At 24.0% G+C, this 14,593-nt stretch overlaps 1 protein-coding gene across 1 annotated transcript in view; it reads left to right on the top strand.

Moving 5' to 3' along the window:
* Window positions 1-3,478, top strand: part of LOC145831430 (uncharacterized) — a 46,616-nt gene extending 43,138 nt beyond the window's left edge. Inside the window, exons 21-22 of the mRNA XM_082938687.1 lie at window positions 1,769-1,837; window positions 2,930-3,478. Of these exons, the coding sequence (XP_082794813.1) occupies window positions 1,769-1,837; window positions 2,930-3,009 (149 nt within the window). The 3' untranslated portion in view covers window positions 3,010-3,478. The remainder of the gene's footprint in view (window positions 1-1,768; window positions 1,838-2,929) is intronic.
* The last annotated feature ends 11,115 nt before the right edge of the window (window positions 3,479-14,593 follow it).

The raw sequence follows: 14,593 nt of genomic DNA, 5'->3' as shown, positions 1-14,593 counted from the left end.
TTAAATTTTTTAATTTATTGTTTTTTACAAACACTTCAACCTCCTATATGAGTTTTGTGGAAATTTAATAGGTTCAGTGCTAAAAGTTTTAACATTTTAGTTCATAAATTGAAAAAGGTTAAAAGCAATAAAATTGTTGTTATTAAATCTCAGTGGGATTAAAAAGCAAAATGTTTTTACCTCTCAAAACTGTGTCTTTCAAGCTTTTGTTTTACTTATTTTGTTCCCTTTGGAAAGTTTTAGTTTAAATTTTCTCGGATGTTAAAAGTTTAAAAGCAGTAAAGTTGTTATTCTTAAATCATTTGGGAAATAAAAATGTTCGTTGAATTGCAACACTTAAACATTTGGAAAACATTATAAAAATATTCATTTCAGCACATTTTTACTTAAAGTATCATTTGTTTTGTTTTTAATAATTTCCTTTCAGTCAATTGTTTATAATTTAGTAAAAACAGCGCAACTTTTAGTGTAGTATTTAGTAAAAGTACTATGTAGTTCTCGTTGTAATACTATGTAATACTCGTTCTTATGCAGTTCTATAAAAAAGTGTTACAACTTTTTCTAATAAATTTATCAAACCTAGGCTGTGCTAAAATTATTTTTTTTGTTATTAAATATCGAAAAAAGTATATCATAGATAGTATGAATGTTTGATAAATGCTACCAGAGTATTTACCATTTTAGCAAAAAACATTTAAAACTGTAATTAACTATATAATTAACAAATAAGTATTAAATTGTTTTATCAGTTTCTCAGCTGAACATATAATTAAAAAGATGATATAAGTATTAAGTTTTTTAAAAACAAGTTATTTTTTTAATTAGTTTATAAATAAATAAGTAGTGATTGCATTAAGTTAGAGATACTTTTTTTGTAAATTTCTCTATAAGAAATAATTCCCAATTTCATTTACTTTATTGATTCAATAAACTTTAATTAGTTAATTTGTTGAAGTATAAAATTCACTCAAAAAATTCCATCGTTAAAGGTTTTTTGTTACTGGGCAAAATACATCTTTAAATTACTGGGCAAAAACTACTAGTTTACCAAAAAACATCAACAAGTATCGTAGCATGGTGTCATAAGTATTCTCTTACAAATTTTACAATTATATGAGCTTTCTTACATATTAAAAATAATAAAACGTTTAATGACATAAATAAATAACTTGTGTTCTGAATTCTAAGTGAAATATTTTCAATTATAAGATGGTTTTTATTAACAAAAGTTACTAATCTATGTTTTTACTGCTCAATTGTCAAACAGTAACAGTATTTATAGGTTTTTTAGAATTATTGTAAAAGTTTATATTTTTACTTTTCAAAAATGTTTTCAGTTGTCAAAAATGTCGAAAGTAATTATACGAAGGTATTTTTGTATATTTATACTGTCTAAACTAATTCTGTTTGTTTAAAGCGTATTAGTGTATTATAATTTGACATACATCAATAAAATTTAAAATATTCGGCGAGTTTTTTGTTAATATTCATAATATTTGGCTTCAAGTCTATCTGTATTTAAATCGGCTATCATTTTTAATTTTACTAACATTTTTTTCAAATTGTATCGAATTTTATTTTCAGTAGTTTGTTGTTAGATTTGTTGAATACAAAAAGTTAAATACTAAGTTTTTAAAACTTTTTTTTTAATTTTTTGAAACAAAGATAAACTAATAATGATTTAAATACATAAAAATTTTATTAAGTTAAATACTAAACAGTGATAAAATACTAATAAATATAAATATTTTAGAGATTTTTTTTTCAGAAACGAAGATAAATCAACTAGCGAGAGCAACTTCTCCTTTTAAAAGCACAAACAGCAGTGAAAATCTTGGTTTGTTTTTTATAAGCATTTAAATGATTTTCTATTAAAATTAAATATTTGTTTTATAAATTTATGATTGATTTTCGTTCATGTAATAATTTTAAGTACGTAAACATTTTTTTTAATATTTGCTAAACTTATTTATGTTTTAAGCAAAACCTAGTTTTTTTAAGGAAAACAAGGTTTTTAGAGTTTAATTAAAATTATTAATCATATTTTTGTTCTATATTTCTTTTTAAGATATTTTTCAGTTTTTAAAACAACTATTGACTATTTAGGTTTATTATTTTTTACATGCATCATTTATATGTCTGCTTAAAATAAATTACTACATAAACAAAAATATAGTAACAATATAATATATAAAAACATGTATAAGAAACATATATATTTATTTCTCTAAATTATTTAATACCTATTTTGGTTTAATCTTGAGTTGCGTGTTACTTTTTATCTTACGTGGTTCTTAAATGATGAACCCCATTTATGAGTTAGTCATACACTTATGTTTTTTACAAAAAGCAAAACAAAGTTTTGATTTGTTACACAGCTAGTGTAGAAATTATCACTTAAAAAACACAAAACCACCTTAAATATTAATCAGTTCAATTTCAGTTTAGTGTTTTAACTTTATGAACTGCTTGATAGTTGTTGTTTTATTGCGGTAGTTTTGATTTTCTTATTTTTATTGAATTTCATACCAGCAAAACTCCATTTATATACATTTCATAAAAAAAAAAAAGGATATAGTTATAATATACATATGAAAATTGTAAATTTTACCTGTAATCATCGAAATCCATTTTGAAAATAGTTGATCATTTTCAATATTTACAAAAGTAAAACAATAATTACAGGACATTATAACAAATTGTTTGAAAGTATTGAAAAAAATCGTTTTTAATCAATTTTTTTTTGTATAAGTATAGCTTTTTTTTTTAGTTAAAATTTTAGGAATAAAATGTTAAACTATTTTTTTATTTTATGAAGTTATAAACACCATTAAAAATTTTCAAATTGTTTATATTCCTAATCGGTTTTCAGCAATAATTATGTACTTCTAATTACTTTTATTTTATATTTGTTTTTATAAAACACCAGGTTTTGGGGAAAGGTTGTCAAGGAAACCGATGGGGCCCAGAAAGCACCCCGATAACTGGTCGTCCAGTCCCGTCATGTGATTTGAAAATATATAATAGCGCCGCTAGTGGTTGAATACCCGTAAACTTTTTAAATTTTATATTAATGCTGAGTAAGCATATTTTGAATGGCATATTAAGTAATTTGACTTATTTGATATGATTTTAAAAGAAAGAAAATAAAAATAGAACTTTAAACTTGTTTTTCATAGATTTAAATTTTGAACATATTTTTATTCCTACAATGCTTTTAGTTATTTGTTTTTATTTGTTTATCAAGTTTTTTTTTTACACATCAAAATACACGCATTGTTAACATCATCATTGTAGGCATCATGAAATTATTTTTTATTTATCGACATCAGTTTTATATTTGTTATTTTTGTTTATTGTTTATCCATGTATCTTAAAATTTGAATAATTTTTCTTACAAAAAAAAGCTATTTCATTATAATATGGAACTTATTTTCGCTCGAAAAGTGTTTTTATATGAACTTAACAAACAATTAAAAAAAACACATAAACTTTAAGTAAAACACTTACATAAAATATTTTCAAGCTAAATAAAATGTAAAGAATACATTTTTTTTTATTTCAAATACTTTCTGTTATTTTATTTGCATTTAAATGCGCAATGCTCTATAGTCTTCTAACATTTACATCTTAGCATTGTTTTTTTATAATCTCAATATTTTTCGTTTAATTTTAATTTTATTTTAAAAATCACAACTCAATCATCTGTGAAATTTGAATCAAGCAAACATCATTTATAATTTTTCAATCTACGGTCTAAAACTTTTGTAAACACTTAAACAAAGATTTACAATATAAAAAACTAAAACTTATATCTTAAACGTTGTATTAATCAAGTTCAAACTTTGACTCAAAAACAAACTTAAGAACTGTATTTGTGACCAAAAATTTCTAAACGCTTTAAACATTTAAAAACTTTGTTATTTGTTTTTACTTTGCACAGAAGTTTATCCTTAGTTGTTAAACACAAAAAAGTTTCAAAATAAAATAAATTTTAAACTCATACACCAGCTGTAGTTGTTTATTTAGATAAAAGTGCAATTTTTATCATTCTTATTTTTTGCACTCTTATTTGCTCTAGACACCTTTTATTTAATTTGTTTTTTCTTTTAACTTTTGTTTTGAAATGATGTTATAATTTTTTTTTAATTATACTCACTGTTTTTGATCCAAAATGCTGTAAAATTGTTTTTAAAAATTTTTAACATTATTGTTAATTAAAATCTAATAAATATTTTTTAACACATAAACTGTAAATGAAATTTCGATAAAATTTTATTACTTATTTATATATTATTTGGTGTTTTTTTCTATTTTGATTCTAAATTACTTGCCTTTCACTCAAAAACATTCTCTTATTTATTTTATGCCTTATTTAATTTTATTATTTCTTATGCAGTTTTATATTTTTAACTCATTGTAACTACTTATTTTAATAAATTACAAAACAAAAATGTGTGATTTTTTATATTTGTAGGCGACAAATATTATGTATGCTTAATATATATTTCTTTATAAACGTATTGTACTTGTTTACATCCTATCAATTTTTTTTAGATTAAAACTTTTGTTATTTTTATATAAAAGTCTATCGTAGCTGAATTCTATTAACAAAACAAGTTAGATTGTAAAAAACAACACATAATTTTTTATTCAAGTATCGTAACCAACAAATGTATCAAAGTAAAAATATTTAAAACCAAAACAACAAACAGCTCTAATTTTTACATTAAATATAATGTGACATTCAGTTTTTTTAGATACAATCCGTATAAATCAAAGAAATAAAGACTATTATACGAATCACTGTAAAGTTTATTTATTTATTAGACATACCTTTCTTTAGAATTAAGGAAACAATATTTATTTTAAATCTCCTAGAAGTCATTAGAAACGTATAGTAGTAATTTATCATTGAAATTTTGTTATTAAGTACAAAAAGTTTTAATACTAAAATATGTATCTTTTATTAAAAGGTACTTCGAATCAGTTACTTAAACGTTATCTACACAGCAGGTATAAGTTTGTTCAACTTTCTAAATTCTTGTAAAGAAAATAAGTAGAGACGTTAGAACAAAAAAAAAAAATTTTCTATGCTCTACTTCGTAGGGTTTTACTTAACATTTATTAACTTTAGTTTTGCTCACATTATTATTATTTTAAATGTAAATAAAAAATGACCAATAAAAAGTCATTCAGTTAAACTTTAGCAGATGTTAATGATAAGTGTTTTAGATAAACAACCAGAAATTTATTCAGATTTTTAATAAACTTAGTTTTTAGTTGTTTACTTTTTGTTTATAGCTAATACTTTATTCTATTGCGGTGTTCGGCAAACTGCGGCCCATGGGCCAAATGCGGCCCATAAAGTCAAAATATGCGACCCGTGAGCTAATTTTTAGCCTAAAAAATTTTTTCATTAACAATAAACATAATAAATTTCTAATAAAAACTTATTGTTAGGCTATTAATTCAATAAACACATTTTATAAGGGCTCTAATATTGTTTGATTTATCATATGTTTGATCTTAAATAATTCTTTTCTACTGATTACTAGAATTTAATTTAAATAAATGCGGCCCTCAGAGCTTTTTTTCTAAATAGTGCGGCCCGCGAGCAATTTTTTTTTAAGAAAGTTGGCCCGCGAGTTACATAAGGTTGCCGACCCCTGCTCTGTTGTAAACAAAACATTTATAGAATTGTATCTACTTGTATTTAATAGAGTATCTATTAAAGTAGGGGTGGGCAACGTAAATAGTTGACGGGCCGGATCCAAAAAAAAAATAGTCCTCAGCGGGCCGGAGCATTTCGAGTTAGTGATCTACCGTATTCAGCTGGATCCTTTTTTAGATCCGGATCCTTATTTGAAAATATTATCCTGATCCGGCTAAATACTTATTTAAAAAAAAGAGATCCGGATCCGAATGGAAGCTAATTTGAAAAAGATTTCGATCCGGCTGGATGCTAATTGATCGGGTATTTCAGAATTTTGAATTAATATTTTAAGTACCAAGGTTCTCAAGCATGAAACTTTGTGTAAATTTTTATTAAGTATTCATAACTCTATATTTATTATAAGTCTGGACCGAATTAATACTAGTTAGTCTTACAAAAACAATAGCTTACTTACTAAAAAATACTTGAGCCTAATATTTCAAGCTAAAACATTGAAAAATTGTTAACTATCCGAAATTATCTAATTTTGCCAATCCTTGGCTGGAGTTTATATTAATAATAATAATATTCAGAAGTTAACTAATATTACAAAATTAAACTATTAACTTATAATTTGAACAAACTAATAAAGATTCATTACATATTTTTGCACGTATAAAAGAAACCAAACAACAAATAATTCTGGTATAATAAACAGTTTTACCATAAAAAGCGAAAAAATTAAATTAAAAAGTCTCGATGAAACACTTAAGGTAAATCATATATTACAGTTGTTTAAATCTAGTTGCATGACGGTTTGGGAAATTCTGCAAGTGCACTGAAATACCGATTAGTTTTGAAATTAGCTAATCCTTTTTAAATGTTTATGGTCGGTTATGTTTGTTTTCAAATATATGAAGTCTCGAACAAAACAACTAGTTTCATAGTCATATTTTGAAGTTGACAAACTTTGGCTCGTTCAATAATACATAAAAATATATCTAAAAATCTACTAAAAGCAACAAAAATTATATATTTGATTTAAACTTTCATATCAACATATTAAAAAACAGTTAAACCTAGATAAAAAACTACTTTGGCTTAAAATTCTTGTACTTTTACTTTCAAAATATCAATAATGAATCAACTTATGAAACTTAACTAAGTTCTGTACTCGAAAAATAATATTGTCAAACAATTCATCTAAAATACTTTTATAAAAGTATAACATAAAGTACCGAAATACTAAAATAAAAAAGAGATTAATTAATAATTAAACATGATAACCATATTAATTTAATAGACTTTTGGATTAAGATAAGTTTCACTAATGAAAATAGTACTAAACGAAAAACTAACATATAATACTGTCATATTATATTTTAAATGTAAGATTAAAAAGTTTAGCAAGAATGATTACACTAAAAGGAAGTCAATGAGACATTTGTGGATCATCAAAGTTTTTAACAAGTTGTTTAAAATCTGGAAGTATATTCGAAGTAGATATTCTCAGTAATGACTGCAGATTGGTATCAGTAAGATTTGAACGCAGCTAACTTTTGTTTATATACATGGTTAAGAATGTTTGTTCGCAAATATATGTAGACCCAAACAGAACAAGTAACTTCATTGCCATCTTTTTTAAATTAACAAACTTTGACTTGTTAAGTAGGGCGTAAAACCTGTAAAACTTTTAAGGTTTGAATTTTTTTAGTGTACTGTCACATTGAAGTTAAGCAGTTCTAACCGTATAATACTAGGTGCATTTTCGGTGTCAAACGTCAACTATGATGACACAATATCAAATCATTCTATTAGTTGTTAAAAGTCTGAAAAACGACGACCAAACTCATTATCAAGTGAAACTATTGTCATCAATTGCTTATCACTAAACTTAACCATATAATTAATCAAAAAGTCAAAAATAAAAAAATCAATAACAAAAAAGAGTGAAAATTGTAGTCTAAACTTATAATATTTTATCAAAATTTAATGTTGAGCAGTTTGACATAAAATAATTGTCAATGCTTAAAAAGATTTTTTTTACTTTTCTAAACAAATATAAGAACAACTCACTACACATCTGGGAAAGACAATTTTTAAGACGTCCATTTTTTATGAAAGTCGTAGGTAAGATCATCAAAGTTAGTTCAGCAAACAATTGTTTTTGAATAATTTGAGAAAGCATTACTTTAACTGACTCGAAACAGAAAAAAAATACTTTAACAAAACAGTGTTTTTATCACCACAAAAAAAGCCAATTTTACAAACGTTTTCAGGGTCAAAGTCTTACATTTTTGTTTTATTAAAATAATTCTAAAAAGGTTTTTTACAAATTTTGTAATATTTACATTGGTTGGCCGGATTTCATATAAATTTTGAAAATGCTTAGCGGGCCGGATCATCGACTCGCGGGCCGGATCAATTTTGTCCGCGGGCTGGATTCCATTTAAATTTAAAAAGGTTTGGGGGCCGGTCATTTTCACATCGCGGGCCGGATCCGGCCCGCGGGCCGTACGTTGCCCACAACTATATTTAAGTATTTGTAATTGAGATTATGTATCTTTAGATTTAAACAGTGTTTGAAGTCATTTTAAGTATAGTTTTAAACTTTCAAGTTTGTAAAGTACTTTAAATTGGAGCTTAATAACTTTTTTTAAATACTTTAATAACTTATAAAGACAATAAAGCATATGGATTAAAAATTATTATCACTATTAACACTTTTGGTTATGATAAAAACCTAAGCTAAGCCTTTTTGTAAGAACATTTTTTTGATCTTAATTCTTAAACATTTAAAACTCTAGTCCTATTTTTTTACTTTGCACAAAGTTTATCATTATTTGTTAAACATGAAATCAGCTGAAAAAAATCATGTTTTTAAATTTAAATTTTAGCTGTAAAATTTTATTGTCATTAAAAAGCAATTATTATTTTTGTTGTTGAGCTTTGAAGTATCCAGCAACTGTTGTTTCTTCCGGAGTAAGAGATTTTTTAAAGATGTTGTAGAAGAAACCTGTTTGAAGTCAGCAGTTTCGGTAAATGAGTTTTCATTTGTCGAAGCAAAAACACTTGTGAGTATAGCAGTGCTATTTTTTGATAATGCTGTGGTTTTAGTAAAAGTTTTTGTTGCATCGGGATGGTTTTTCAATACCAGTTTTGTATTTATCAGTTTCTCTGATTGAAGTCACAGTCGCCGAAACAGTTTCGGGTTTTACAGTTTTTAATGTTGCCGATATTGAAATAGAAATTGCATCAGTTTCATTTTAGTATCATTTTGGGCTGTTGTGTCAGCAGAAACTTGCGACTTATTTGATGTTCTTGCAGCCTTAGATAAGTTTTTATTTTGTGGTACTTCACTAGTATTTGTTGTTATATGTCCATTTGCTATAACTTCGTAAATATGTGTATTATTTTGATTATCAGTTGACTTATTACCATTTTGAGTTTTTGAATATATTGTTGTTGTTTCGTCGTAGACATATTTTGTATATGGTATGACTCCATTATTGTTTGTTGTTTTGTACTTGTTTGTTGTATTTTTGTTTTAGTTTTAGGATCCTGATTAGCATAAAAGTAAGAATTGATTTTTTAATCAACTATTTTATTGTTGATTTCTGTGTTGTGGAAACTTTTGAAATATTTGGAAAACTTTTTATATTGTTTGAGTTGTAGTTTCAATCGGGTTCACTTAATCTCAAAACTAAAATCTTAAAAACTAAAAAAATTATTTAGTTTTTTGACAACTTATTTTTTAGTTCAAAGTAAAAATTTATAGTGAATTTTTTTGTCAATGCAGTTGTTTTTAATTTTGAAATAAATCTGTAATGTGCAAATGCTCGTGCTAATGTTTTAAAGAAAACTTTCGCTACCACTTGTTACTTATAACTAAAGCATCTATCAACTTAAATAATTGTCTAGTTTTCAATTTTCTGAAAATTTAGCTCAGATTTGAAACTTATTTGCACCGTATTAAGTCTTTATAAACAATTATAAAATGTAATCAAAAATAAAATTCTTCCAAAAATTATTTAACTTCAATACTTGAAACTTTATTTTATCTAATCAGTCATGTTTAGTCTTTGAAACTGGTTTTAACTGGTACATTTCAAGTTTTGTTTGATTTGGTTTTTAAAATACGTCGCTAATATGATACAGACAATTACAATTATAATTTTCAAACTGTTAAAAAATATTTATTTATAAATATCTGAACGAAAACAAGCTTTGTTCAAATAAACCAAACTAACATACTAAAGAGTTGCATTCACCATTTGCAAAGTAAACAGAAATACTTGTCAAAAGGGGTCCGATTTTAAAGCAAAGATGTTTCCCCTAATATTTGCTGAATCATCAATTGAATTTTTTTTTAGAATTTTTTTTTAAATATTTATACCCTTAACCCTAACCCACTTACCGAAAATATATATTTTTTTTATTTATGTCCTTAACCTAACCCACCTTGACCAAAAATATTAAAAAGTAATTAAAACATAAAAGTTTTATAATTTTTTTATGCTGACTCAGCAAATATTGGGGCATTTCCGTCACATCAACAAATGGACTTGTTAGAAGTTAGAAATAAGACCTCATTTTTACATTGATATTAAAAAACTGTCCAATATGTTTGTTGTAAACAAAAAGTAAAAATACCTTTATAATCAATTAAGCGTCGAAAATACTAAAGTTGTATAAAAATTTTAAACTAGTTTCAACTACATAAGATAGCCGTAAACTTCTAAATAGTCAAACAAAAATATATTTAACAACTATAAAAATTTATATCAAAGTATACAAATAAGGCTATAAAAAAGTTATTAAAACCATTTATGAAAATAATTTAAGCTTAAACGCTAACTTTTTTATATAACAAGCTTCTCAAAACATTCAGAATTAAAGTATTAATAAATCTATAAAACAAAATTTAAAACTTAAACAATACATGCTTACGAATTAAGCTTAAAAGTGTAGTTTAAAAAAACTGTTATAGTTTTAATCAGATTTAGTATTCATTAAAGAACTTAAAAAAATCTTTTGTCTTTTACAACAAGGATAAATTTAGACAATAAATCAATACTTCAAAACAAAAATTTTAAAATAGTCAACGTAATATATTTCAAATACGATATAATACTTTCTAGTTTAAGGAAAATTTTTTTTTTGGATATCCTTTATTCATTACTTTTATATATCTACTTTTTCTTTGCTAAAAATTAGAGCTGTTTATTGTTTTTGTTGTGATTTTTTTACCTTTATTTAACACAATACTTGAATAAAAAATTGTGCTTTTTAAAAAGGTTAGTTACGAATGATATTAACATTTTCTCAACAAAGCTTTCAATACAAATATTTAAAATATTTAAATATATATTTATCACTTCAATATTTTTTTTTAGTAATATAAATACTTTTTAAGGATCATTTAAATGAAATTGCTATTTAAAGAACTATAATGTGTTTATGATAAAAAAAATTGATAAAATAGCAAACATTTATCTAGTTGTTACCTACGAAAATAATAACCACACATTTGTTTTAGAAAATTTATTAAAATAAATTGTTACATTATGTAAGAAATAATAAAGTTATTAAACCATAGAACAATCAAGAGAATGTTTATGAGTGGAGGCAAGTAAAATAGAACTAAAAGATTACGAATCATACACCAAAAAAAAGCAAACAAAATTTTACTGAAACTTAACTTAAAGTGTTTGTATTAAATAAAATTGTTTTAGTTTTTAGTTAAAAATAATGCTAGTAAGCTTACAGAACTTTGGATCAAAACAGTGTGTGTAAATTAAAAGACACTCATAAAATGTTTTCAAAATATAAGTTTATACGATAAAATAACATTCTAGATCTAAAAAAAGAGCAAAAAATATGAAGGGTAAAATAGTATTAATTTAAATAAAATATTACAGCTAGACTTTAATTTAAAAGACTTGATTTTTTTGATTTTTTTTTGTGAATATCAAACAATGATAAACGTTTGTACAAAGTTTTTAATGTTTAGAATTAAAATTAAATAAAAGTTCTTAAAAAAAAGGCTTAGCTTAGGTTTTTATTATAATAAAAGTGCTCATAATGATAACAATTTTTAATCCATATGTTGATGTCTTTGTTAGTAAATAAAGTATTACAAAACATTTATTAAGCTCCAAATTAAATGTGTATAAACTTTAAAGTTTAAAACTACATTTAAAACAGCGTCAAAAAGAGTTTAAAGTTTCAGATATATAAACTCTATTACAAATCATTACAAATAAAAACAGTTCTATAAATGTTTTGAATACAATAGAGTATAGTATTAGCTATAAAAAAAGAGTAAAAGACTAAAACATAAATTTATAAGAATTTAGAATTGATATCTGGTTGCTTATTTAAAACTAATCATACCATCTGCTAAAGTTTAACTGAATGAATTTTTATTGGTCTTTTGTAGTTGATATTTCATAAAACAACAAATTAAGCAAAACTGAATTTTATAATTGTTCAGAGTAATCCTACGAAGTAGAGCATAGAAAAAAATATTTTAGATTTAAATCATTTTAGCTACTTTTAGTTTTTAATACAGAAGTTGAAATGCAAAACACAAAGTTCATTGTAATAAGTAACACATAATTGTTTTTGTTAAATAATTCAAAGGTTTTATAAGTTAAGCAACTTTAAAGAAAAAATTAAGAAAACAAATTTGGCCTAACAAAAAAAAAAAATAAATAAATAAATTCTTAGATTTTGATAAACTTTTAGTTTATAATACAGAAGAGAAATTCTAAAGTATTAGTTTAATATCCAATCAAAATTAAATTACAAATTATTGCAAGAAATTTTGAGATAAAATTAAATTAGTTTACCAACAAAAAAATATTTAAAAACTTTTAAAATCATTTCTATGTCACAAGTTAAATAAGCAAACATATATTACAATTAAATCACTAGTACATAGTCGATCTTCTACTCAAATGATTCGTTCTGTTTCTGTTAATTTCTTGCAATTCTTGTTCAACATCAATGTTTGCAACCGCGTAAAAATCTCGATTTTTCTTAGACTTCAATTTGTGTCTGAGTCTAGTTAAAAAAAATTTAAAAAAAATATCTTTAGTCATTTAAATTAAAGCGCAGTTATATTAACTGTTTGTTTCAACTATCATTATATTTTGTTAACTAGCTTTTTAGTAGAGTTTATCTTGTATCTGATCAAAATGACGTTTTAGAATGTTTTATTTTAGTTTATTATCTAACAGACTGTGTTCTAAAACGTAAGTAATATGTACAATAGGGTGCATCTGTTGCACCTTAAAAATGAAAATTTTTGAATTTTGTAAAGTTTAACGTTTTGACGTTGGAAAATCACATAAATAGTAAGCGCAGAAAAAAACTTTCTAGCTTTATGGCTGTTCAAGCAAATCACTTATAATTTTTTTCTTTTATATCGGTATATTTATTATAGGAAAAAAAAGTATTTAACTAAAAAAGAAATTTTCTCCTACGATTTTTGAGATAATTACCTCAAACGTTTAGGAAATGTTTCATGCCATATTTAGAAAATTCTGTCGTAAAAAAGTTTTTATAAAAATTGTGCAAAAATAACGAAAAAAACTTTAATTTTGTTGTTTTTTAATACATAATTCTCATTTTTATAAACTGGTTTATACAGAGTTTTCTAAACATGGCAAGGAGCATTTTCAGGTAATTATCTCAAAAAACGTAGGAGAAAATAATTTTATTTGTGAAATAGTATTTTTCCCCTTTTTAAATAAAACGATATAAAGCAAAATTTTCAAAAGTTATTTGCTCCAACAGGCTTAAAAAAAGCGAGCTATTTTTTTTGTGCTTTCTAATCATTTGATTTCCCAACGTCAAAAAATTGAACTTTGCGAATTTTCAGGGTCGGGTAACAGCTGCACCGTAATGTACAACTTAAAACATTTTAAAATTTTATCCAAGTCTGATGAACATTAATTAAATACAATTTTATAATTTTTTTTTTTTTAAGTTACGAGTTTATGAGCTTCTTTTTTTTTTGCAAATAATTGTTTTCTGATTAACATACTTATTGAGCAGAAATTAATAAGAAGGGTAGTTTATGTAGTTTATTGAACCTTTTAACACTGTTTTGTACTTGAAATGAAAACTTACTGTAAAAGCAAAGTAATTAAATAAACGATACTTAAAGAAATATTGTTAGCAACTTAAACAGAGCTATAAAAAAAGCTCGAAAACTTAATAGAAACATAATATCATGAACACATTTCTAAAAACTTATTTAAAGCATAAAATCATAAATAAATCTTTAAAAACTTACTTAAAAAATAAAATCATGAGTATTCCAACAGCTATTAAAGAAATGGGAACCCAAATAAAAATATTCAAACCTGCAAATAGAAAAAACAATAATTAAAATATTCTTTTAATAACAACATAATTACAATCTATTTTGATAACAAAATAAGAATTTTATAAAAACAATTATTTAAATAAGCTCGTTCAAACAAGTTTTGAGTAAAATGTTTGTTTTTAGTTCATTAAATTCTTTTAATAGAACTATTTGATACTTGTATCAGCTTTGTATTGTTTTACTTCTGTTTTTTACGGATGAGTTTTATATAACTTTCTGCTTTTTAAGTTGTTAGAGTATTCTAATAAAAACTTAGTTGTAATTGTTTTATTTGATACTAAACTATTAATCATCTAATTTAATGATTTTAAATCTGTTTAGTGTGTATCTTAAGTATATAATTAAGTTTTAAGTTTACAACATATTTTATTTTAATTTTTATATATATATATATAATTTAACAGCTAAAAATTGCATTAGGTTTTACTTATGATACTGCCTTTTTCTTTCGCTGAATTGTTTTTTCCGTTCGGGTTGTTTCTGTTCTCAACGTTTCGAAATAAGTTAGGTGTTGATTGAATACCAGCCAAAAAGTAAAT

This window comes from Thalia democratica, chromosome 3 (genome assembly GCF_965202585.1).
Source record: "Thalia democratica chromosome 3, ktThaDemo2.hap1.1, whole genome shotgun sequence".
Classification (NCBI taxonomy): domain Eukaryota; kingdom Metazoa; phylum Chordata; class Thaliacea; order Salpida; family Salpidae; genus Thalia; species Thalia democratica.
The sequence above is the reverse complement of the archived record's forward strand: the minus strand, read 5'-3'. Positions and strand labels throughout refer to the sequence as shown.